General features: G+C 34.1%; 1 protein-coding gene across 3 annotated transcripts in view; it reads left to right on the top strand.

Moving 5' to 3' along the window:
* The window catches only part of IL7 (interleukin 7), a 56391-nt gene that overhangs the window by 27519 nt on the left and 5720 nt on the right, over positions 1-23152 (top strand). For 2 of the 3 annotated variants that reach the window (XM_089899027.1, XM_022555001.3), the window contains exons 3-4: positions 20369-20449; positions 21503-21634. In XM_089899027.1, the coding sequence (XP_089755153.1) occupies positions 20369-20449; positions 21503-21634 (213 nt within the window). The remainder of the gene's footprint in view (positions 1-20368; positions 20450-21502; positions 21635-23152) is intronic. The other variant, XM_089899028.1, reaches the window with a different exon arrangement.

Below are 23152 nucleotides of genomic sequence, written 5' to 3' on the forward strand. Positions count from 1 at the left end.
AAACTAGATGCTTTCCTTTAAGACTAAGAACAAGTTAATGATGTAATCCTCTCACCACTCGTATCAACATCATTTGAGAAATATAGCTAATCTAATTAAATGAGAAAAAGAAGTAAAATACATACAGAAGAAATAAAAAAGTGTTCTGTTTCTAGATGACATGATTGTCTTGACAAAAAAAACCCCAAAAGAATCAACAAAAGAATTCCTGGAACTAATAAGTAATTATAGAAAGGTACAGTTATAAGATACAAGGTTAATTACAAAAGACTATTGATTTCTATATACCAGTAATGAACAATTGTCATTTGAAATTAAAAACACAACACCATTTATATTAGCATGATAATGAAGTAATCAGGTAAAAATAAGTACAATAACAAAGTAAGTACTATATATATATGAGTAAAACAATAAAACTGATGAAAGAAATAAAAAAGAACTAAGTAAATAGATATTCCATATTTATCAATAGGAAGACTCACTATTGTTAAGATGTCAGTTCTTCCCAACTGTCATGCCAATGTTCATAGAGGTTTTATTTACTTATAATTGTCGAAAATGGAAACAACCAAGATGTCCTTCAACAGGTAAATGGATAAACAAATGTGGTATATCCATTCAGTGGAATATAATCAGTGATAAAAAGAAATGAACTATCAAGCCACAGAAGGACATGGAGGTATCTCAAATGCATATTGTGCAAAGGAAGCCAGTGTTAAAGGGCTACCTGTTGTGTGATTCCAACTATATGACATTCTAGAAATGACAAAAATATGGAGACAGTAAAAAGATTAACGGTTCCAGATATTGAGAAGGGTGGGAGGGAGGAAAGAATAGGTGCTGCACAGGAGAATTTTAGAGCAGTGAAACTGTTCAATATGACACTTTCATGGTGGACACATGGCATACATTTGTCAACACCCACAGAACTTTACAGCACAAAGAGTGAACCCAAATGTAAACAATGAACTTAATAATAATGTAACAATATTGATTCATGAATTGTAACAAAGCCGCCACTAACGCAAGACATCAATAATAGAGGAAACTGTGGATGGAGGGGAGGGGATATATGTGAACTTTGTCCTTTTTTTAGGTAAACAAGGTCCTTTGCATAGCACAGGGAACTATATTCAATATACTGTAATAAACCATAATGGAAAAGAGTATGAAAATGTATAAGGTATATATATATGTGTATATATATATATATATATATATGAATCACTTTACTGTACACCAGAAACTAACACAGCATTAAAAATCAACTATACTTCAATTTAAAAAGAAAGTACAGTTTATTCTTTTTACCAAAAGATGCAAAATAAAATAGTTAATTAAAAATAAATGAAGACTAGTAATACTTATTTTATGGTGACGTAAATTCTACAGGTCCAATATGCTTTTTTATGCACAACTGGTTGCTAAGAAGGAAATAATTACATTTTCATAGGTAGTTTCCTGGGCAGAATGAGATTAAGAACCCAACCTCTTATTTTTTGAGGTCCCATGATAGTCTTTACGAAAGAGTGAATTGTTCCTGACTGATATTCACTGACAGGGTGAATTCATCACGAGAGAAAAGAATACTGACTGGTCACCTGGACTCAACGCCAGGTTCAAGGTATCTGTTGAGAAAAGTTTACTCTGGAAAAGAGTGTAAGGATTGGCATCACTTTCAGATCCAAGAACCCTGACCTTGCAGATCTCTTTGGAGACAATGCTGGGCATATAAGTATGAATTAGATAATTATAAATTTGGGACTCAGACCTGTGCACCGTTGGAGCTTGTACAGGTATCTGGACCAGCAAGAACATCAAACTATGTTGCACTGGTTTTCTGTGTTGATACCTTTTAGCTGCAACAAAAATTTGAAAAAAAAACAAAACAAAACAGGAAAAGCATAAACCAAAAGCTGTGAATGGATCAGATAATCTTGTTTTCTCTAGATGGCATTTGGAAATAAACCTAGTTTGTTCTCACTGGACAAACTCTGTATTCTTGGACAATTCAGGAGAACAAAAAGAAATCTCAAAAATTTGAGATTTCTACAAATTTAGCAAGTGGAGATAGGACTAGTTTAATTGGAAAAATTGAAAAGATATGACATCATGAGTACTCTCAATCTGCTGAAGTATGTCATACCTATTTTGATGGCATATCATACTCTTTTTAAAACTACTCATTACAGCAAAGAAATGATATAACAGATTCTGACCTTCATAATGGACTTAACATACTAATCTAATGATTACACAATAGAGTCTAAAGGTATATGTATCCCTGTCATTCATAAAGTAAAATGTACTGGTGGGGTAAGATGACAGACGGAAGCACATTAAAATGAGCTAAAATTGGGTACCAAAAACCTTACGAAAGTATAAAATAGAGAATCAAACTAAGTAAAAGACACTTTATGCAAAAAAGTCATTGAAAGCTGGCAGCCCGAGAATGAGAAAAATCTTTCAAGAACCCACATGACTAACAGCATCTCCTAAAATGACACCCCTCCAAAAATAATAATACAGTGTAGTGAATTGAGTGGTGGCACCCCAAATGATATGTGCACCTAGAACCTGTGAATGTGACCTGATGTGGAAAAAGGGTCTGTTCCGATATAATTAATTTAAGAATCTCCAGATGAGATAGTCCTGGATTAGGTGGGTCCTAAATCCAATGACAAGCATCCTTGGAAATGAAGAAAAGAGGGGGAAAGAGACAAAAGGAAAAGGCGAAGACAGAGGCAGAAATCGGAGTTAGGCAGTTACAAGCTAAGGAACACCAGCAGCCTCCTAAAGCTAGGAGAGCGGCATGGAATTCTGTCAACACTTTGATTTCAAACTTTGGCTTCCAGAACTGTGAGAGAATAAATTTCTATTGTTTTAAGCCACCCAGATTGCAGACATTTGTTATGGCAGTCATAGAAAACTTATATAGATGGTAACAAAAGTGGGTAAAATTCTGAAACAGATCTCAGTAGTACTCCACCTTGGAGAGAGGCAGTGGACATGTCTGCTGGAGAAAGGCAAGTGAAGTGGGCAAATGACCCCTGAATATCATAGTCTCTGTCAAAAGCAAAACGCTTCACTCTTAATTGGAAGGAAATCTTGAAGACCAAGTGACCACTCTCTCACCAAGAAAGGCAGCTCATCAAACCCCACAACGAACTTAAAAAGATAAATTGTTAAAAAAGGAGCACATCCTTGCTCACCAATACAACTGACCATAACTTTGCCTTCTTGCATTCCCCTGCTTTACTACCACCCTCACACACCCCTATCCATCCACCCTGTGTTCCCAGGCTTCATAAGAGCAGATAGAAGAGACAATACCATGTCCTCATTTAGAAGTGCTGAGAAAAGACAATGTTGTCTGGTAGGTGAGAAAAGTGTCATAGGATAAGGAGTAGAGAATAAATATTAGAACAGAGTTGGCCACAGTAAATTTCAGATGAAAATAACAGGGCAACTATATAGAAATACCAGGGACAGTAATAAGGCAATTTATAGATAAATGTTCCTACAAAAGATAACCCTCAAATGGAAAAGTAAAATAATTTGTGACAGGAGAAAATTTTCCTCCAAATGACTGAAACAATGGAATTAACAAAGGGGAATATCATATACTATTTAAAAATTAATATAAAATGATTGCCAGTACATTATATCATGGTAGCATGACTGAACTTCAAGATAAAAGAAGAATAATTTAAGCGTTCAGGTAGAAACGGCACATCATCCTGGGGTGGGAGGGGGCGGTGATCAAAGCGGCTTCAGATTTTCCACACCTAAATACAAAAGATAATGGAATAATAGCCACAAAATTCCGAGGGAAATAAAATGTGACTTGAAGAATTTTATACCTAGCCAAGTTATTGTTTAAGTATAAAGTGCATGGGTAGAAAATTATGCATCCATGTCAAAATGTAGGGGACAGAGCACTCATGAGCCTTTTCTTAAAGAAGAAGAAAAAATCTGCTACAGTAGCCACAAAATCCAACCAACTAAAAGAAAAATGCAGACTCTGCGGTGAAAAGTGAATTGATGAGCATAAAATTCACTTCCTTCTAGAGTTAGAGTGGCCTCTCCTCTCCCTGCAATGTCTTATATTCTTTCATTTTCCTCATACCTCTTGCTACTATCTGAAATTTTCTTATTTGTGAGGGCAGAGACTCTCTTGTTAATCACTATCCCCCAGCATCTAGAATATTACCTAGCAGAGTAGACCCCTCAAAAACAGTTATTGACTGAATGAATGAATGCACATACTTTACTATATTTATATAAAAAACTTGAAATGTCATTTTTAAATTATAGTGTAAAGATGTTAATGTACATGTGTGACATGGTAAAATTTATTACATGACTTACAGGTTTTACCATACTAGCTATACTCATGACTTCTTACTACGCTTGGTTTATGTGCTACCAATACACGCACATGTAACTTACCTAATGTCCTGCTTATTGTTGCTGGACCAGGCATTGTTTACAGTTTTGCTTTCAGAATAAAGCACTCCCTTGAGGCTCTGCATGATAGTTTGGTCTACCATGCTTGCTTATATTGCTTTCCTTGACATTTTTCTTCAGTAAATCTCTATCCTTTTTCTACCCATGACCATCGCACCTCAGCTCAGCAGAATCTTTAAATAGATTCAGTCTAGTACTTGGCCGCTCATTTTCTCTCATTCATAAAATCCTATGAGTCCTATAGTTGGACAGTGATATATAAAGTTCAGGCAAGTAGTAAGGCAGTTAGAGAATACAGTATACAAGCACCGGTGATTAGAATTTTATATTTGGCACATTTGTTAATTGCTGATTGCCATGCTTATGACATAATATGTAACCATTACTGCATATTAACCTTAAGACGGATGAGTGATTAAAATCTCCTAAAATGATCATTGTGCATACGTTGGCAGATTTGCAATGAGTTTTTCTAGATCTCTGTAAAATCTTAACTTCTGTTCCTTAATAGTTCAGTTTAGCATTTATTAAGCACCTGCCGATTATAATCTGCCAATTCAAAGATGTATGATATGCACTCTAAGAGCTCTAGTGACTGGAGAATTACAATTTCAATAGGACTGAAACATGGGTAGGTCTTAAGAAAGTAAGATTGGAGTCCAGGCTTTAATGCAATTTTGTATGCATCTACAAAATGTCTGCTAGTCATTACCTGCAAGTTGTTAATTTTTTTCAGTTATACATATATAGATAGAGATATAGATATAGATCTCTATATACATTCTTTTTCAGATTCTTTTCCATTATAGGTTATTACAAGATATTGAGTATAGTTCCCAGTGCTATATATTAGGTCCTTGTTGGTTATTTATTTTATACATAGTAGTGTGTATATGTTAATACCAAACTCCTAATTTATCTCTCCTCCCCTCCCCCCATCCCCTTTGGTAACCATGTTTGTTTTCTATATCTGTGAGTATATTTCTGTTTGGTAAATAAGTTCATTTGTATCATTTTTAAAGATTCCACGTATAAGTGATATCATGTGATATTTGTCTTGTCTGAAGTCACTTAATATGGTAATCTCTAGGTCCATCCCTGTTGCTGCAGATGGAATTATTTCATTCTCTTTTATGGCTGAATGATATTCCATTATATATATATATATATACATCTTCTTCATCCATTCATCTGTTGATGGGCATTTAGGTTGCTTCCATGTCTTGGCTATTGTAAATAGTGCTACAATGAACACTGGGGTGCATGTAACTTTTTGAATTAAGAGTTTTCTCCGGATACATGCCCAGGAGTGGCTGGATCGTATGGTAGTTCTATTTTTAGTTTTTTCAGAAGCCTCCATACTGTTCTCCTTAGTGGCTACACCAATTTACATTCCCACCAACAGTATAGGAGGGTTGCCTTTTCTCCACACTCTCTTCAGCATTTATTATTTGTGGACTTTTTAATGGTGGCCATTCTGACTGGTGTGAGGTGATACCTCATTGTGGTTTCGATTTGCATTTCTCTAATAATTACTGAAATTAAGCATCTTTTCATGTGCCTGTTGGCCACCTGTATGTCATCTTTAGAGAAATGTCTTTTTAGATCTTCTGCCCATTTTTTGATTGGGTTGTTTGTTTTTTGATGTTAAGCTATATGAGCTGTTTGCATATTTTGGAAATTAATCCCTTGTTCGTAAGCTGTTAGATATTGAACATGAGTATAAAAAAGACCAGTCTACGAGACAAAGTCCCAGTCCTGTAAGATCACAGTTTTGAAGGAAAGACAAACTTTTAAATAAAGAATTATAACACAATGGGATAATGCTGATATTAAAGATAAAAATATTTAGAGACAGAAACTTATTAGGTATGGGAGTTGGGGAGTTGCCTTTAACGGTCAATGACCTATGTGGCTTGAGCTTTGGTTGAGATGTGAGTGTATAGTTTGGAAGTTAGGCTGTGATCAGATCTTGGAAGACCTTGTGTGGCAACCTGAGGAATGTGAACTTGATTTTCTAGGATTAGGTAATAGGGAGCCATTGATGGTTTTTTAAACTTCATAAACTTCATAGAATTAGATCTGGGATTTAGAAAGATAATTCATATGGCTCATATAAAATAAATTAGAGATGAGAAACATTCAGAAAGATGGTTATTTCAGTATTCAGAGTTTACATATGACAGTGGATGTCCTCTGAAAGTTTGGGAATGTGTGACTATTGATACTGTCAATCAAGCAGTAACTCTTTGATTTTATGAAGATACAATGGAAAACTTAAAAACTGATGAAATGTAGTTCTTGCACCAGAAACAAGTAAATAAAAAGTAGTAAATACTAAGTGAGTAGATGGAGTTCTTAGAGCAAAGTCCCCAAAAGGAGTAGTGGGACTGAAATATCCCCCAGCAGCTGGAGAGAAAAAGAGGAGACTATAAATTGCTTGATTTATCAGGGTGAAATTCTATTGAACTTCAAACTTATACATGACAATTTTGCATCTATAGAACTTGGAAGTAAATCATTAATAACTGTGATTTCAAATTTTTATTAATCCATGAAACTGTTTTTTCAAGTGCCCCTACATAGAACTCCAGTGAGGCCCTGAACCTTGACTATTATGCATCATCTCATGCCTATTTATAAGGGCCCCCCAAGTCATCCTGTGGAACCCCAGGATTACCTGGGGTAATCCTGGATGAAAACTACTTCTCAAGTTCAACGAACTCAGTTTTACAGATGAGGAAATTCAAGGAGAGGCTACCATATGTCAGCATGGTGTTATAGGTCTACTGTTCTGGAATGAGAATGTTTGGGTCAGAGTCCCAGCTTTGCCACTTTGTCTTTGAGACTTTGAACAAGTCAGTTAACTGCTGTTGTGCCTTACTTTTCTAATTCATAAGATTAGAAATTTGGCTTGCATAATCTCTGAAGTCCATTACTGCTGAAAAATTATTTAATGCAAATAGTGGAAATGTTAAGATGTAGTTATCCACACCTCAGTTTCAGTGTTCTTCCCTTTGCACTGATGTAGGACTACAGTCTATTTAGAAGAAACAGAGAATGAATGCCCTGTATGAAACTTTTATATATGCCTCATAATGACATTCCTACACATCCAGAGTAGATATGCACAACTTCTTGATCTGTGGCACAACACCAGCTATAGATGAATATACTGCCAGGTTTCAGTAATTATTCAGTGTTTCTATTTGACATGAACATTGATATCTAGGGAAATCTGCCAATTGCTGAATAATACCAGTCCTGGAACACTGTTTCTTATCCCCAAGCTTACCTAGCCACACCTTGATTAACACAAATGAATAAAATATCAAGTTATGTATCTAAGGGGTGTTGCTAACACTGGAAAGGCATCCCATAAATATAGCAAATATATTCACTTCCAGAAAAGACATGCAAGGCATATACAATTTTACACAAGATAAAAAATAGGTTTAAGACTAAGATTTAGGGCTTCCCTGGTGGCGCAGTGGTTGAGAGTCCGCCTGCCGATGCAGGGGACACGGGTTCGTGCCCCGGTCCGGGAAGATCCCACATGCCGCGGAGCGGCTGGGCCCGTGAACCATGGCCGCTGAGCCTGCGCGTCCGGGGCCTGTGCTCCGCAATGGGAGAGGCCACAACAGTGAGAAGCCTGTGTACCGCAAATAAATAAATAATAAAACTAAGATTTATTCATTACCCTTTCGTGGTATCCCCCTTTGTTTCGTATTCATAACACTATAAGAGTTTCTAATGAATTTTGCTGGCTGATTGAATTTTAATTTTTTTTTATTGAAGTACAGTTGATTTACAGTGTTGTGTTAGTTTCTGGTGTACAGCAAAGTGATTCCATTATACATATATATATATTTTCATATTCTTTTTCACTACAGGTTATTACAAGATATTGAATATATTCTCTGTGCTATATAGTAGGATCTTGTTATCTATTTTATATATAGTATTTTGTATGATTGACTTTTTTATAATTGTGCCTCATCAAAGAAATTCTATACAGGTATTTTCACAAGTTGAAATTCACATTAACAAATTTTCTTTTCTAACTTTTCTGCATAAAAAGCATATTGAAGGTACTTTTATTATATTATTTTGATACACTATATTTGATAATATAGTCATTTTCAATGTTATTTTTGGACTGATGTTTTTTGCTTTTATTCCTGGCCTGTTCTCTACAGAATGACCATCAATATTAATTGTTAAAGCACTTAACTTTCTATTTCCGCTATTGTTTATGTACTATGGAGACACGCAATATAAAACATACTATTTTATGAATGTAAGTTAAATGAGAAGCAAAATGACAATAAATTTCATTAGAATTGCTTTACTTTGGCTACTCTTGGTCATAGGAAGGACTGGAAATAACATAACCACACTTTGGTAGCCTCAGAGTTTTGATTAATTAACTTATAGTTGTTAATTAATAGTACTGTATATTCACCTTAGAATTTTAGCATAAAATTTAGTAGGAAACATTTTAGCTATTAAATATCTCCCCCATTTCTTGAATATCAGAGCATAGTTATTCATAACAAATAATAAATGCTAAAGCCAACGATATACCAAAATTAAAAAACAAATGAAAAGGAACATAAAGAAATAGTAAAGAATATCTGATAATAAATATGAATTATTTTAATCTCTGAACTTAAAACCAATTGTAAAAAAAAATGCATTATGTAAGAAATATACCTGAAACAAAACATAGAAAATTTTTAAAAATTCCTTATGTAAAATGTAGAAACTGATCAGTAAAAGACAGACAACCTAAGAAAATTGTTAAGAACAGGCTATTCATAGAAAAGGAAATGCAAACTGTCAATTAACATGAAATGATGCTCATTCTCTAGTAGTCATGGAAGTGAAAATTTAAGCTATAATGAGGCATAAATTTACACATATCAGGATTGGTAAAATTGTGAAAGGCTTATGACATCTAGTGCTGACAAGGATGTGACAAAACAGGCTCTCTTATTTGCTGGTAGAAGCATGAATCATTTTTACTGAACATAATGATTTTTAAATGAATATACCATTTCCTTCAGCAAGTCTCAATTATGGGAACCAATTCTACAAAAATGCAAACATTAATATAAAAGGAGATAATATACACATACAAATATATAAACACACATACACATACAAAGATGTCTATTGTAGTATTGTTTGTTGGAGCAAATATTGACTTTTTCCATCAATAAGAGAAGGGTTGAATAAACCTTGGAATACACTTAATGTAGAATATTATGTAGCTATTTTAAAAAAGCTGTTCTAGATATGTTTGACTTAGAGTGATGCTCATAATATAAAGTGAAAATAATACAAAACAAGTTGAAGAGTAATGTATGTATTATGATCCTATATTTTTAAATGGTAAAGGAAAGTGCCTTCATAATCCCTATATATGCATGTATATGTGTGAATTTTGTATGCATGTATGTACATTACACATATGCATAGGTTTTTTGAGCAAGAAGGGTATTCTTATCAAACTGCTAATATGAATCACCTCAGGTAGGTGATTCTAGTAGGGGCAGTGGAGAAAAATTTTAAGGTTTTCATTATATATCTCAGTATTGTTTGAATAATGATAAGCAAGTAATATATATGACATTAAAATATTTTTATGTTCAAAATAATTTAAAAAGTTAAAAGATAGGAAAACCATATCATGCAAACCAAAATCAAAACACCATAGTACAAATAGGGTGAGAAAATACGTTATTGCCCAAACTGAAACACTTTTAAGAATGCAAGGGGGAGATAACCAAACACGTTGTAATTCTGGTATAATCCAGAATGATCCCAGAAAACTGGGAATTATGTCTTGGGGATGTAATGTACAGCACAGTGACTACAGTTAATAATACTGTATTGTATATTTTGAAAATTGCTAATAGGGTGAACCTCAAAAGTTCTCATCACAAGATAAAAATTGTAACTATGTGTAGTGATGGATGTTAACTAAACTTATCGAACTAGACTGATTGTGGTGATCATTTTGCAATTTATAAAAATATCAAATTATTGTTGAACACCTGAAACAAAGGTTATATGTCAATTATGTCTCAATTTTAAAAATGTCTGAGGTTTGATATAGCTAAGGCAGGAATCTATGGTTTCAATATATGCTGGGCCACTTTTATGGGACCCTAGGTGGCAAGAGAACGTTACACTCCTATCTCGGTATTCACCTTGTCTAGGTAAAATCACCTCTGGCTAGAATGCTGATATTAAATGATATTTTAAAACATTTAAGTTCTTAAGAAATCAGTCACTGTGGATGTAAGGCTAATCACAAATGCAGTCATTAAATGACAGAATGTTAATCTGTTGATTCCCCACCTGTCTGTATGAACAACCTTAGTAAACAAGTCCTCTCCTTGCCTCTATATATAAGTTTTAGAATCAGGTTGTTTGATATAACAAAATAACTTGCTGAGATTTTTGAGATTATGATAAATCTATAGGTCAAGCTGGGATAACAAACATCTTAACAACGTTGAGTCTTCCAATCCATCAATCCATGAACATGGACTATCTTCCCATTTATTTAGGTCTCCTTTGATCTTTCACCAGAGTTGTGTAGTTTTCCTCATAAAGATCGTGTACATATTTTGTTACATTTATACCTAAGTACTCTAAACGTGTTGTGTTTTTAATTTCAAATTCCATTTGTTCATTGCTAGTATAGAAGAAAACTATTAACTTCTGTCTAACTTTGTATACTGTAACCTTGCATAATCATTTATTAGTTCCAGGAGGTTTGTGTGGTTTTTTTTTTCTGTTGATTCTTTAGGATTGTCTGCATAAATTACAATGTCATCTAGTAAAAAAGACAGCTATATTTCAGCCTTCCTAATTTTTATATCTTTTTTTCCCCTTTTCTTGTCATATTGAATCACCTAGGTTTTTTCAAAATACAATGTTGATAAGCAATGGTGAGAGGGACATCTTTGCCTTGTTCTGATCATAGGAAAATTCTGAGTTTCTCACCATTAAGTATGCTATTAGCTATAGGATTTTGAAGATGCTCTTTATCAAGCTGGAGAAGTTCCCCTCTAGTCCTTGTTTACAGAGAGGTTTTTTTTTGGGGAGGGGGCTTGTTTGTTTTGTTTTTAATGAATGGATGTTGGATTTTGTCAACTCCTTTTTCTGCATCTATTAACTTGATCATGTGATTTTTCTTCTTTACCCTCTTAAAGTGATAGATTACATTCTTTGATTTTTTTGAATGTTGAACCAGTCTTACATATATGGGTAAATATCACTTGGTTATGGTGTATAATTATTTTATACATTGTTGGATTCAATTTCTTATATTTTGTTGAGGATTTTTGCATCTATTTTCACAAGACATATTGATCTATGGTTTTCTTTTCTTGTACTGTCTTCATTTGGTTTTGGTATTAGTGTAAGCCTGGCCTCATATAACAAGATAGGAAGTATTCCCTCTGCTTCTTTCTTCTGGAAGAGATTATAGACAATAGCTATGATTTCTTCCTCAAGAGTTTGATAGAAATAATCAGTGAACCCATCTGGGCCTGGTGCTTCTGTTTTGTAAGCTTATTGACAATTGATTGAACTGCTTTTATAGATATAGGCTTATTCAGATTGCCTATTTCTTGGTAAATTTTGGCAGATTGTGTCTTTTAAGGAATTGGTCAATTTCATCTAGATTATCAATTATCATCTAGAGTATCTATTATCCTTGTTAATGTTCATGGGATCTGTAATGATGTCCCCTCTTTCATTTTTGATATTAGGAAATTTGTGTCTTTTTTTTTCTTAGTTAATCTGGCTAAGGCTTATCAATTTTATTTATATTTCCAAAGGAGAAGTTTTTTCTTTTGTTGAGTTTATTGATTTCCTGTTTTCAATTTAATTGATCTCTGCTTTAACTTTTATTATTACTTTTTTTTTTGTCTTTTGCTTACTTTGGATTTAATTTTCTCTCCTTTTGTAGTTTCCTAAGGTGGAAGCTTAGATTATTGATTTTAGATACTTTCCTTATTTAACACATGCAGTCAATACTATAAATTTCCCTCTAAGCACTGCTTTCACTGCATCCTATAGATTTCAATGTTACATTTTTATTTATTTCAAATATTAAAATTTCTCTTGAAATTTCTTCTTCAATCCACATATAACTTCAAAGTGTATTGTTTAATCTCCAAATACTTTGGGATGTCCCAGCTGTCTTTCTGTTATTGATTTCTAGTTTGATTCTATTGTGATCTAATAGCAGACATTATATGATTTCTATTCTTTTAAATTTGTTAAGATTCAATTTATGGCCCATAATTTGCTCTCTTTGGAGAATATTCAATGTGTTCTTGAGAAAACTATGTAATCTGCTGCTGTTGGATGAAGTATGAAGTTGTCTATGCATGCCAACTATATAGAGTTAATTGATTGTGCTGTCAAGTTCAACTATGTCCTTACTGATTTTCTGCCTGCTGAATCTGTCCATTTATGATAGAAAGATATTAAAGTTTTCAACTACAATAGTGGATTCATCTACTTCTCTTAGTATTCTATCAGTTTTCCCTCATGTATTTAGACTCTTTGTTGTTAGCCGCGTACACATTAAGAATTATCATATCTTCTTGGACAATTGTCTCCATTATCATTATGTAATGTCCATTTCATCCTGATAACTTTCCTTGCTCTGAAGTTGGCTTTGTTTAAAATGAACATAGCTACCCTGCTTTCATTTCATTAATGTTAGCATAGTATATATTTCTTCATTTTACTTTTAATCTATATGTGTCTTTATATTAAAAGTAGGTTTTTTATAGACAGTATATAATTAGGTTGTGTTTTTTTGACCCACTCTGACAATCTCTGTCTTTTAATTGGTGTATTTAGACTGTTGACATTTTAAAGTGATTATTGATATAGTTGGACCAATATCTACCGTATGTTTTTTACTGTTTTCTATTTTTTGCTCTTATTCTTTGTTCCTATTTTTGTCTTCACACTTTATCTTTTATGATTGTGACATTTTATGATTCCATTTCTGACCTTTCTTAGCATAACAATTATACTTCTTTTTAAACTTTCATTACTGGTTGCCCTAGAGTTTGGTATATATATTTGCAACTGATCCAAGTCCACTTTGAAATAACTCTGTGCCACTTCACAATTAGTACAAGTACCTTAAAATAACAAAATATTCCTAATAATTCTTTTCTTTCCTCCTGTCCCTCATATCACTGCTTCATTGATTTCACTTATATATAAGCATGTATTTTATATATATGTATATATATGTATATATGTAATCAAATTATATATAGTTAAATGCATTGTTGCCATTATTATTTTAATCAAAGTGTTAGAGCAATTCAGAATAAGAAGATAAAAGTTTTTACTTTTTTCTTCATTTATTCATTCTCTGATGCTCTTTCTATTTCTATGTAGCTCTGAGTTTCTGATCTGTATCATTTTTCTTCTCTCTAAAGAACTTTTAACATTCTGTTCAAGGCAGTTCTACTGGCAAAAAATTACCTCAATTTTTGTTTGAGAAAGTCTTTATTTCTTTTTTCCCTTTGAAGGCTAATTACTCAGAGTATAGAACTCTAGGTTGGTGGGTTTTTCTCTCAATATTTTAAATATTTCACTTCACTTTTTTCTTGTTTGAATGATTTCAGAACATAAATTGGATGCAATTTTTATCTTTGCTTTTTTGTAAGTAATTTTCCCCCGCTGACCCCCATGGCTTCTTTCAAGATGTTTTCTTTATCTTTGATTTTCTAAAGTTTGAATATGATATGCCTAGGTATATGACTTGGGGCATTTATCCTACTTGGTGTTCTGTGAGCTTTCTGGATGTGTGGTTTGATGTCTGGCATCGACTTGGGAAAAATTCTCAGCCATTATTGCTTCAAATATTGCTTCTGTTCCTTTCTCTCTTTCTTCTGATATTCTTGCTATGCATATGTTACACATTTTGTAGTTGTCCACAGTCTTAGATATTCTGTTCCATTTTTCCCCTGGTATTTTTTTATTTTTTCTTTTCAGTTTTGGAAGTTCTATTGTCATATGCTCAAGCTCAGAGATTCTTTCCTCAGCCATGTCTAATTTAATAAAGAGCCCATAATTCCATTACAGTGCTTTTTATCTCTAGCATTTCTTTTTGATTCTTTCTTAGAATTTCTGTCTTTCTGTTTACATTATCCATTTTTTCTGCATATTTTCCCATTAAAGGTCATAGCATAATAATAATTTTTTAAAAAAATTCCCAGTCAGGGGCTTCCCTGGTGGCGCAGTGGTTGGGAGTTTGCCTGCCGATGCAGGGGACGCGGGTTCGTGCCCCGGTCCGGGAGGATCCCACGTGCCATGGAGCGGCTGGGCTTGTGGGCCGTGGCCGCTAGGCCTGCGCGTCTGGAGCCTATGCTCCGCAACAGGAGGGGCCATGGCAGTGAGAGGCCCGCGTACCGCAAAAAAAAAAAAAAAAAAAAAAAAATTCCCAGTCAGATAATTTCAACATCACTGCCATATCTATCTCTGGTTCTGATGTTTGTTCTGTCTCTTCAAATTGTGTTTTTTGCCTTTTAGTATGCTTTGTAATTTTTTGTTGGAAGGTGGACATGATGTTCTGCATAAATAAACCTGTGGTAAATGAGCTTTTAGTAATATAGTGATAAGGTGTGGGGAGATGGGAAGCTTTCTATAGTCCTTTGATTAGGTCTCAGTCTTTTGATGAGTCTGTGCCCCTGGATTGTAAACTTTACCAGTGCTTCTCAATACCTACCCACTTAGGTGAGAAAGGATATCTAGCAAGGACTGGAGCTGGGTATTTCCCTTACCCCAGATAGGTTAGGCTCTGATAAAATTCCAGCAGGTTAGGTTCTCATAAGGGGAGGCCTTGTTAAGAATAACATAACACTCTGGCATATTTTAAAATCAATGCTTTTTTCCTCTCTCTGCCAGAAGCACATGGGGATTTTTCTCATATTCACTGTGAGGATCTCATAGAACTCCTGTAAGTAAAGCTCAGAAAAAGTGTGAGCAAAGGGGGGACCTCCAGTGGTAGGTCCCCTTGGAATTTTATTTCTAAGACTTGTCCATTCTGAGCTTCCAGTAATTTATCAATTACAGTTCAGGTTTTTCTATCCCAGCATTGGTTCACATGGAGGTTTCCGCTCCTGGGTTTCTGGTTCTCTAAATTGTAATTATTGCATCAGCTGTCTGTTTCTCCAATATTTGGGGAGGCAGTTTACCCTGTGACCTCACTTCTCTGACAGATATAAGAAGAGTTGCTGATTCTTCAGTTTGTTCAGCATTTTACTTGTTATGATGGAATGGTGACTTCTAAGCTCCTTACCTCCCAGACTGGAAACTGAAAGTCCTACACACAACTGTATTTTCATTCTAATATTCTTTGACTTATATAGTATTTAATTAAGTGATCTAATTAAATAATAAGTATAACTTAGTGTTAAGGAATAGACTTAGTAAATATGCAACTCCAATTGTGAATGCAAAAACACATGAGTATATCAGAAACTGGAGTTGGGAGTCTTTGGTATACTGTGAGCATTAGTCAATATGTTTTACAGAAGGAGTAGAATATTGATTATCCCAGCAAGTTAGATGAAGATTAATTAGTCAATTCTTATACATATGTTCATGTTTGTGCATATGCATATGCATTTGAATATACGCTTATATATAACACCTTTTTCTTTTGAAAGATTTTTATTATAAGCATGTTTTATTATAAGCATATGTTCTTGCTTATAAATATTATCTCAAAACAAATATCATATCTGCTTAATACTTCATTTTACCATCTATTATCAGCTGTTTTTCTAATTTAGACTTGCTTTCTTTATGTGAATAGATTTTGTACAAGACAACTTGACCTTTCGGTTGGCATTGTATATTATGGATCACCACCTTCTTAAAACAGTCTATTCCCCAGGTTTTCTAACTTTCTGGCTTCTTTATGTATGTTCTTGGATCTCTGAATGTAAACTCAAGCTTCATCTGTTTAAAACCAAACATATTTTATTCACACCATCTCTACTACTATTCCCTATCTCAGTGAATGGCAACACAGTATATCCTGCTGCACACAACAGAAACCCAGGAATCATCCCTGGTCTGTCAATCTTCCTTAACTTTAATTCTCAAATAGTGTTATATTTGCTTTCTAAATATTTCTCAAGTCTTTTCACCTATCTCTACATTCTTTCCCACCACCAAGTCCAATAAACCATTATTTCAAGCACTATGTAATTGTCTCCTAAAGATTCACACACATACTTTCTTGAACCTTTCCAAACCATTTACCATGCTGCTATTAATATGATCTTTGAAAAAGGTATTTAGTCATTAATTATTGATTTTAGGATCAAGACAAAGCTCCTTAACATGTCCTTAAGCCCCAGCATAATTTAGTTTCCTCCAGATCTCTTTCGTATGAAACCGGTGATTTCTCTTGCTTTCTCAGCTATATACCGGCTTTCCCTTGCTCTCTTTCATCCAGCAGCCTATCTGCCATTATTCCCTCCCACTTAACTGAAGCCATACATGCTGTTTTCTACATCTTTACGCTTCCTCTATTTTCTTTTTCTCTAGTTTACTCATGCTTCAGATTTCAGTTGAAGTGTTCCTTTCTTAGGGAAGGCTTTACTGAGGTTCCTAAGTAAAATCCTTCTTTATAGGCTTTATGGTAGCATATACTTTTTATTCATAAAAATTATTAATTTGAGATTTGTTTGTGATTATTGGATTGATGTCTGTCTTTACCACCAGACAGTAAATTTCTTGAAGGAAGGAACCCTCTGTGATTTTGATCACAATTCTCTCTTCACTACTATATGGCACATGGTAGATGTTCGACAAGTATTTGATTGAAGAATAAATGAATGACTTTTAATTTAAGCAAGGAATTAACTACCAATTCTTACAATAATCTGGTAAGCTACCTAATGGTAAAATTTGTAACATTTGAAATAGGATTCCAAGAACAATACAGACTTTTTCAATTATCATACAGGCTACAGATTTCATTAAAAATAAGTTTCACTTTTCAAAAGGTCCTCCAAATGAGTCTTTATATGCCATAAGACTTTGGGCCGTGAGTGTGCTGTGATAGTGATAATCAGAAATGAAAAAGATTTCTGTAGGGACCAAGTTCATTTTCAAAGAATAGTAAGACACGAGACTGAATCTTTCTTCTTCATATCAAAACCCCAATCCTCAGGCCCAGACCTACAAAATAGAAGGAGAATAGAAAGGAGACAGCTATCAGTTATGTAGCTGCCAATGAGAATCATTTATGGGCAGTAAATAGACATTAGTTCACTTAGAACACATGTAACCATGAGTTCCCCATTAGAACAGGCATATGGAAGACATGTTGGAGAAAACCACACAAAATTGAATCTTAAAAAAATCAAAGATAAATATATAAAAGAAAAAAGTGAAATAGAAAATCAACTGTGTATATAATTAGTGTTTCTGGGGAAGGGGCTACTGTGCATGCATTAGAAAAAAATTCAAAGATAGAAGAAAACTACGCTAAAATGAAAGAAAATGCAATTCTACATATCGAAAGAACGTTAGATATTTTAGGAACAACTTATGTAACATAATGTTTTACACTGGAAAATACTGAGTTCACAGTCAATGTGATCTTGGCTTGTCTCTTGTTTCTTTCATATTCATAATAAAGATGAAGAAATATTCAAATATGTCAAGATGCCTGTAAGAAACTATTACTGATAAAGTAATTCTACTATTTGTTAAATCAAAAGATAGATATATAAGGTTCTTTCCAACTCCATGATTCTACATATCTTAGTCTGAGCCACCCTTCTCACAGGGCTTAAATGGAAACAATTTCAGAAAGCAACTGTAGTTGGCACTCATGTATGCTTATGTTAAATCTATTCATAAAATGCACTAAAGTCAACTAGTCAACTATAATTGTGACTTTTATAGGAGTCAACCTTTTGAGTCAAACTTTTAAGTGAGAGTTTTATCTACTGCTGTACACATCTGGCAAACAAATTACCTGGTATAAAAACACCCTTTCTGTATCTGCCAAAAATGAGTTTTGTTAAATACCTGGAGCAATGAAATGGCTTAACCAATATGGCTTTTCAAATACTCGTGTGTCATGCAATTGGTTAAAATGTTCCAAGAAATAGGTACTAGTTCATATAATATTTTTGGTAAATTGGAAAACATCATACAGATTAGCTGCACATTTGTTTATCTTCTTTATTTGATGGATGGCATGGCAAAAATGAAAAGCATGTTTTATCAGAGAGAAATGTATACATGATTTATTATCCTTCTTAGGGTTAAATGCAAGTCAATAGGAAAATGATTTAACAGGCAAACATTAATTTTCCACTGTCTTTTCAGGAATATGTATAATGGCAACATGAGGATAGTTATAGAAAAATATATCTATTTGCACTTGAGATATTTGCAGTATGACTGGGATGTTCGGCACTAACAAATCTTCTGTTTACATAAGCATACTTTTACAAATATAAGAAGTGATGTACAAGTGTCCAAGGATGCAGCATCTGCCCTTTACATCAAATGGCATAAGAAAATGGGACTGTGTTTTCTTGTCTTTGTTCCCCTATCAAGCTTGGCAGAGGACTTTGCCCATTGGCCTGTAGTAAGTGTTGAATGGTTAAATAAATGATTACGTGTTCAGGCTGTAATTCCTATAGATAAAACAGATACATTTAAAGTCAGGATGAATCCAGAGACCATTTGTGCTTTTCAGTGGTGAGAAGAGTAATGCATATTTTTCTGAGAGGCAGATGAAGATTAGAAGCTCATGATTACATCCTGCCATTACTCCACTTTTTATCTGTTCCTTAGATGACAACACATAGGCTAAAATTGCTTGAAGTCCTTCTAGAAGCTCTGATATCATGGAATGGTTAGTTTGCTGGACAGAGCTAGTCCAATCCTGTGCATAAAGAATCTGAATCCTTAGGAAATTCTTCCTAATATGTCAAGTACATTCCTTTTTTTTTTTTTTTTTTGTGGTACGTGGGCCTCTCACTGTTGTGGCCTCTCCCGTCGTGGAGCACAGGCTCCGGACGTGCAGGCTCAGCGGCCATGGCTCACGGGCCCAGCCGCTCCACAGCATGTGGAATCTTCGCGGACCGGGGCACGAACCCGTGTCCCCTGCATCGGCCGGCGGACTCTCAACCACTGTGCCACCAGGGAAGCCCTCAAGTACATTCTTGATTCAGCTAATCCCCACCTTCTAATACTACATTCCTTAGAAAAGAAAAATGAGAATGTGCCAGTCTGCCTTCCCCGCCTCTTACATGACAATGACAATGTACATATTCAATCTCACTTTTTTCTCAGCTAAATTCTACCTCAAACATCCCCAACTGGATTATTTTAAATGTTGCAGAATGAATTTCAACTTTACTCACTGTCAAGAGGCTTTGCCTTCATTCTAAAGTAAATTCCCTTTGTTGCTGTTTGATAGTGGCAGGAAATTGGACCAAATAACCTCTTAAATGGATCTCAACTTCATGATTTCAAAATTTATAGTACGTTGTCTATATAGTATAACTTCTAAAATAGGTACTTTTATTTCCCCCAAAAAGCCAGTTTCTCTCAATGATTTCTCAGATTAACCTATGGAGTCTGGGGGAAGCTCTAAATACGTGAGGGTTTGTGTATATACTTGTTTATTCTTCAACTATAGATAACTATTCTTCCTGCCTAGTCAGCTAAGTCAGACTAAAGTTATTTTCCTTAAAATGCACATATAAATACCAAGTATTATAACATTGTTATTTTTATAATTACTACATGATAGAAAGGTCCCCAGTTTAACCATATTATTTTATATTATTTATTACAGGACAGCATGATAGACTTTGATAGCAATTGCCTGAATAACGAACCTAACTTTTTTAAAAAACATTCATGTGATGATAATAAGGTAATGACAATTATTTGGAGTTTATATGTCATTCAAGCTTGATTTCATAGAAGCTTATATTTTTTATATCTCTGTTAATTATATTGATTATATTAATAACACAGTCTTTTGGCTCTAACCCGACAATTCCCATTGATAAGTTATACTATGGTCTTTTATACTTTTCTTTTACAAATAGCCCTATGCTTATTTGATATTCCTTTTAATTTTAGCATTTCATTTTCACCTTGAAAATACTAGAAGAACTGCTGAATTCAAAGACACATATCTCTTATTTCTAAAATTTTTATGCAGGAAAATCCTTGCCACACATACACACACACACACACAAGTAATGGGTGTAATTTAGCTGTAGGCATTTTGAAAGTTTTTCTTTCAATATTTGCTTATCTTCAAACCACTACCACTTCTATTTGGTATAATATTACAATCTACAGAACTTCCAACAAAAATTTGTGTCATCTCTTTCTGCAGAAACTAGTGTGCTATTCAATAGACTTTTTTAAAACTCACAATAGCTGAGTTAACTTCATGGCATTTAAGAGTATATCCATAAATTCTGCTTTTTTTAAAATTTCTTACATTAAATATTTGAAAAACTTGTTTTAGGTGAATAGGCCCTTTATTTTCTTATTGCCAGCTATTTGTCCATAGCTCAAAAAGGGCAAAAATAATAACAATAAGAAAAGTCACACATACCTTTCACTATTATTGCTTCCAGAAGACCTCTCCTTTAGTTATCTTGTTTAAAATTGAATAAACTTGTTATATGTTCACTCATAAGCGATAAGATCACACATAGCAAAGAAAAGAGACTTTAAAAAGTCAGATAATCATTAAACTGGGTTCTAGGCACTTTAGGCTGTCACCTGGGAGCTAAACAGTTTCAGTTCAGTTGCTCTTCAGTCATGCGATTAACTGGAATAGAAGAAAACTGGGGTGGAGGTGGGGTGTTACTTAGCAATACAGTTCTGGCCTTAGGCTCCTTAGGAAAGCTTATCACTTCTTAATATTTTATTTGAAACAGCCCTTCTGATGTTTTTTCTGTAATAGGAAGCTTCGTTTTTATATCGTGCTGCTCGAAAGTTGAAGCAATTCCTTAAAATGAATATCAGTGACGATTTCAATCTTCACCTATCAACAGTTTCACAGGGCACATTAACACTGTTGAACTGCACCAACAAGGTAAGCTGAGGACTGTTTGAACAAAAATGTCAACAACTCCAGTGATAAGATACTGTCATTCTCTGATGATCAAATCCGTTAGCATAGAAATCTAAGTGCTTATAAGAAAATTGAAATACATTTACTCAATTCTAGAAGACGAAAGCCTCAACTTGTAAAATACCTATTCATCTCTTGGCTAGGGCAAAGAAATTGTTTTTAAAAAGGTACTAAAACTAAATGAAAGCAACATTGTAAGTCAACTATACTTCAGTTAAAAAAGAAAAATAGGGCTTCTCTGGTGGCGCAGCGGTTGAGAGTCCGCCTGCCGATGCAGGGGACGCGGGTTCGTGCCCCGGTCCGGGAAGATCCCACATGCTGCGCAGCGGCTAGGCCCATGAGCCATGGCCGCTGAGCCTGTGTGTCCAGAGCCTGTGCTCTGCAACGGGAGAGGCCACAGCAGTGAGAGCCCTGCATACCGCAAAAAAAGAAAAAAAAGAAAAAAGAAAATAAAAAAGGAAAGTAAATAAATGAAAGAAAATAATCAATTTTATTGTCATAATAACTTTCAAGGAGGCTAGTGTGATAAGTTGGGTGAGGAATGGTAAATTTTTATTTCTAAAATGTCTTAATAATTTTAATCCATATATGTACACACTTATAAGAACTCATAGCCAATAAAACGGGTAATCAAATGTATTTAACAAATATATTTGTACATAAAAATTGGGCATATTTATGTCCAACAATTTTCAAGTTTTTTGCCTCAATAATTTTGATAAGTATAGGGCTAAGTTTTTCCTACTTCACTGCTAGTGGTCATGAAATATAAACAATAAAACAAAATTTGGAAGACATTATCTTGAGACTAGACAACAGTTTCTTCATCTGCAAAGTGGAGAAAAATATAGTACCTACATTATAGGATGTGAAAATGACATAATATAGAGTGCTTAGTACTAAAAAGTTTCAATAAATGTTTTATAATTACTATTATTATTTTTACTCCCTCTTCAGGAATGTTACCAGCTGCCACATAAAGCCAAAAATATTTCTTATAATTTTTAAAAGAAAATTTTAACATTTTTATGATAGAAAAAGGATTGTGTGTGTTTTTAATTTTTAATACTAGTAGTTGCCCATAGAAGGTAAAATGGTAAGATTGTCCTTGAGCCCTATTGACAGTGATGAAAATATATATTGGACCGTATAAGTTGGACCACTTCATTTATCATTACATTATCTACTTGATGCAAGCCAGTCTCCTCTTGGTGTTGTGGATTTGCCAAGCTTATTTCCAATCTTGTCCCCTTACTAATGTTAGTCCCTTATATGGAATTTCTACTGTTCTCTTTTCTGTAAATCTGATCTCTCTTGTTCTATGCATCCTTTAAGGCCAAGCTTAAGATTCATGAAGACTTTACATTCTAGCCTACCATCTCTTAATCCTTATTTATAGTGATTTAAAGTACAGTCAGCCTTTCATATCCATGGGTTTCGCATCCTCAGATTCAACCGTGGATCAAAAATATTCAGAAA

Source organism: Delphinapterus leucas, chromosome 17 (assembly GCF_059928025.1).
Source record: "Delphinapterus leucas isolate spDelLeu-1000000601 "Yukka" chromosome 17, BTC_Dleu_Yukka2, whole genome shotgun sequence".
Classification (NCBI taxonomy): domain Eukaryota; kingdom Metazoa; phylum Chordata; class Mammalia; order Artiodactyla; family Monodontidae; genus Delphinapterus; species Delphinapterus leucas.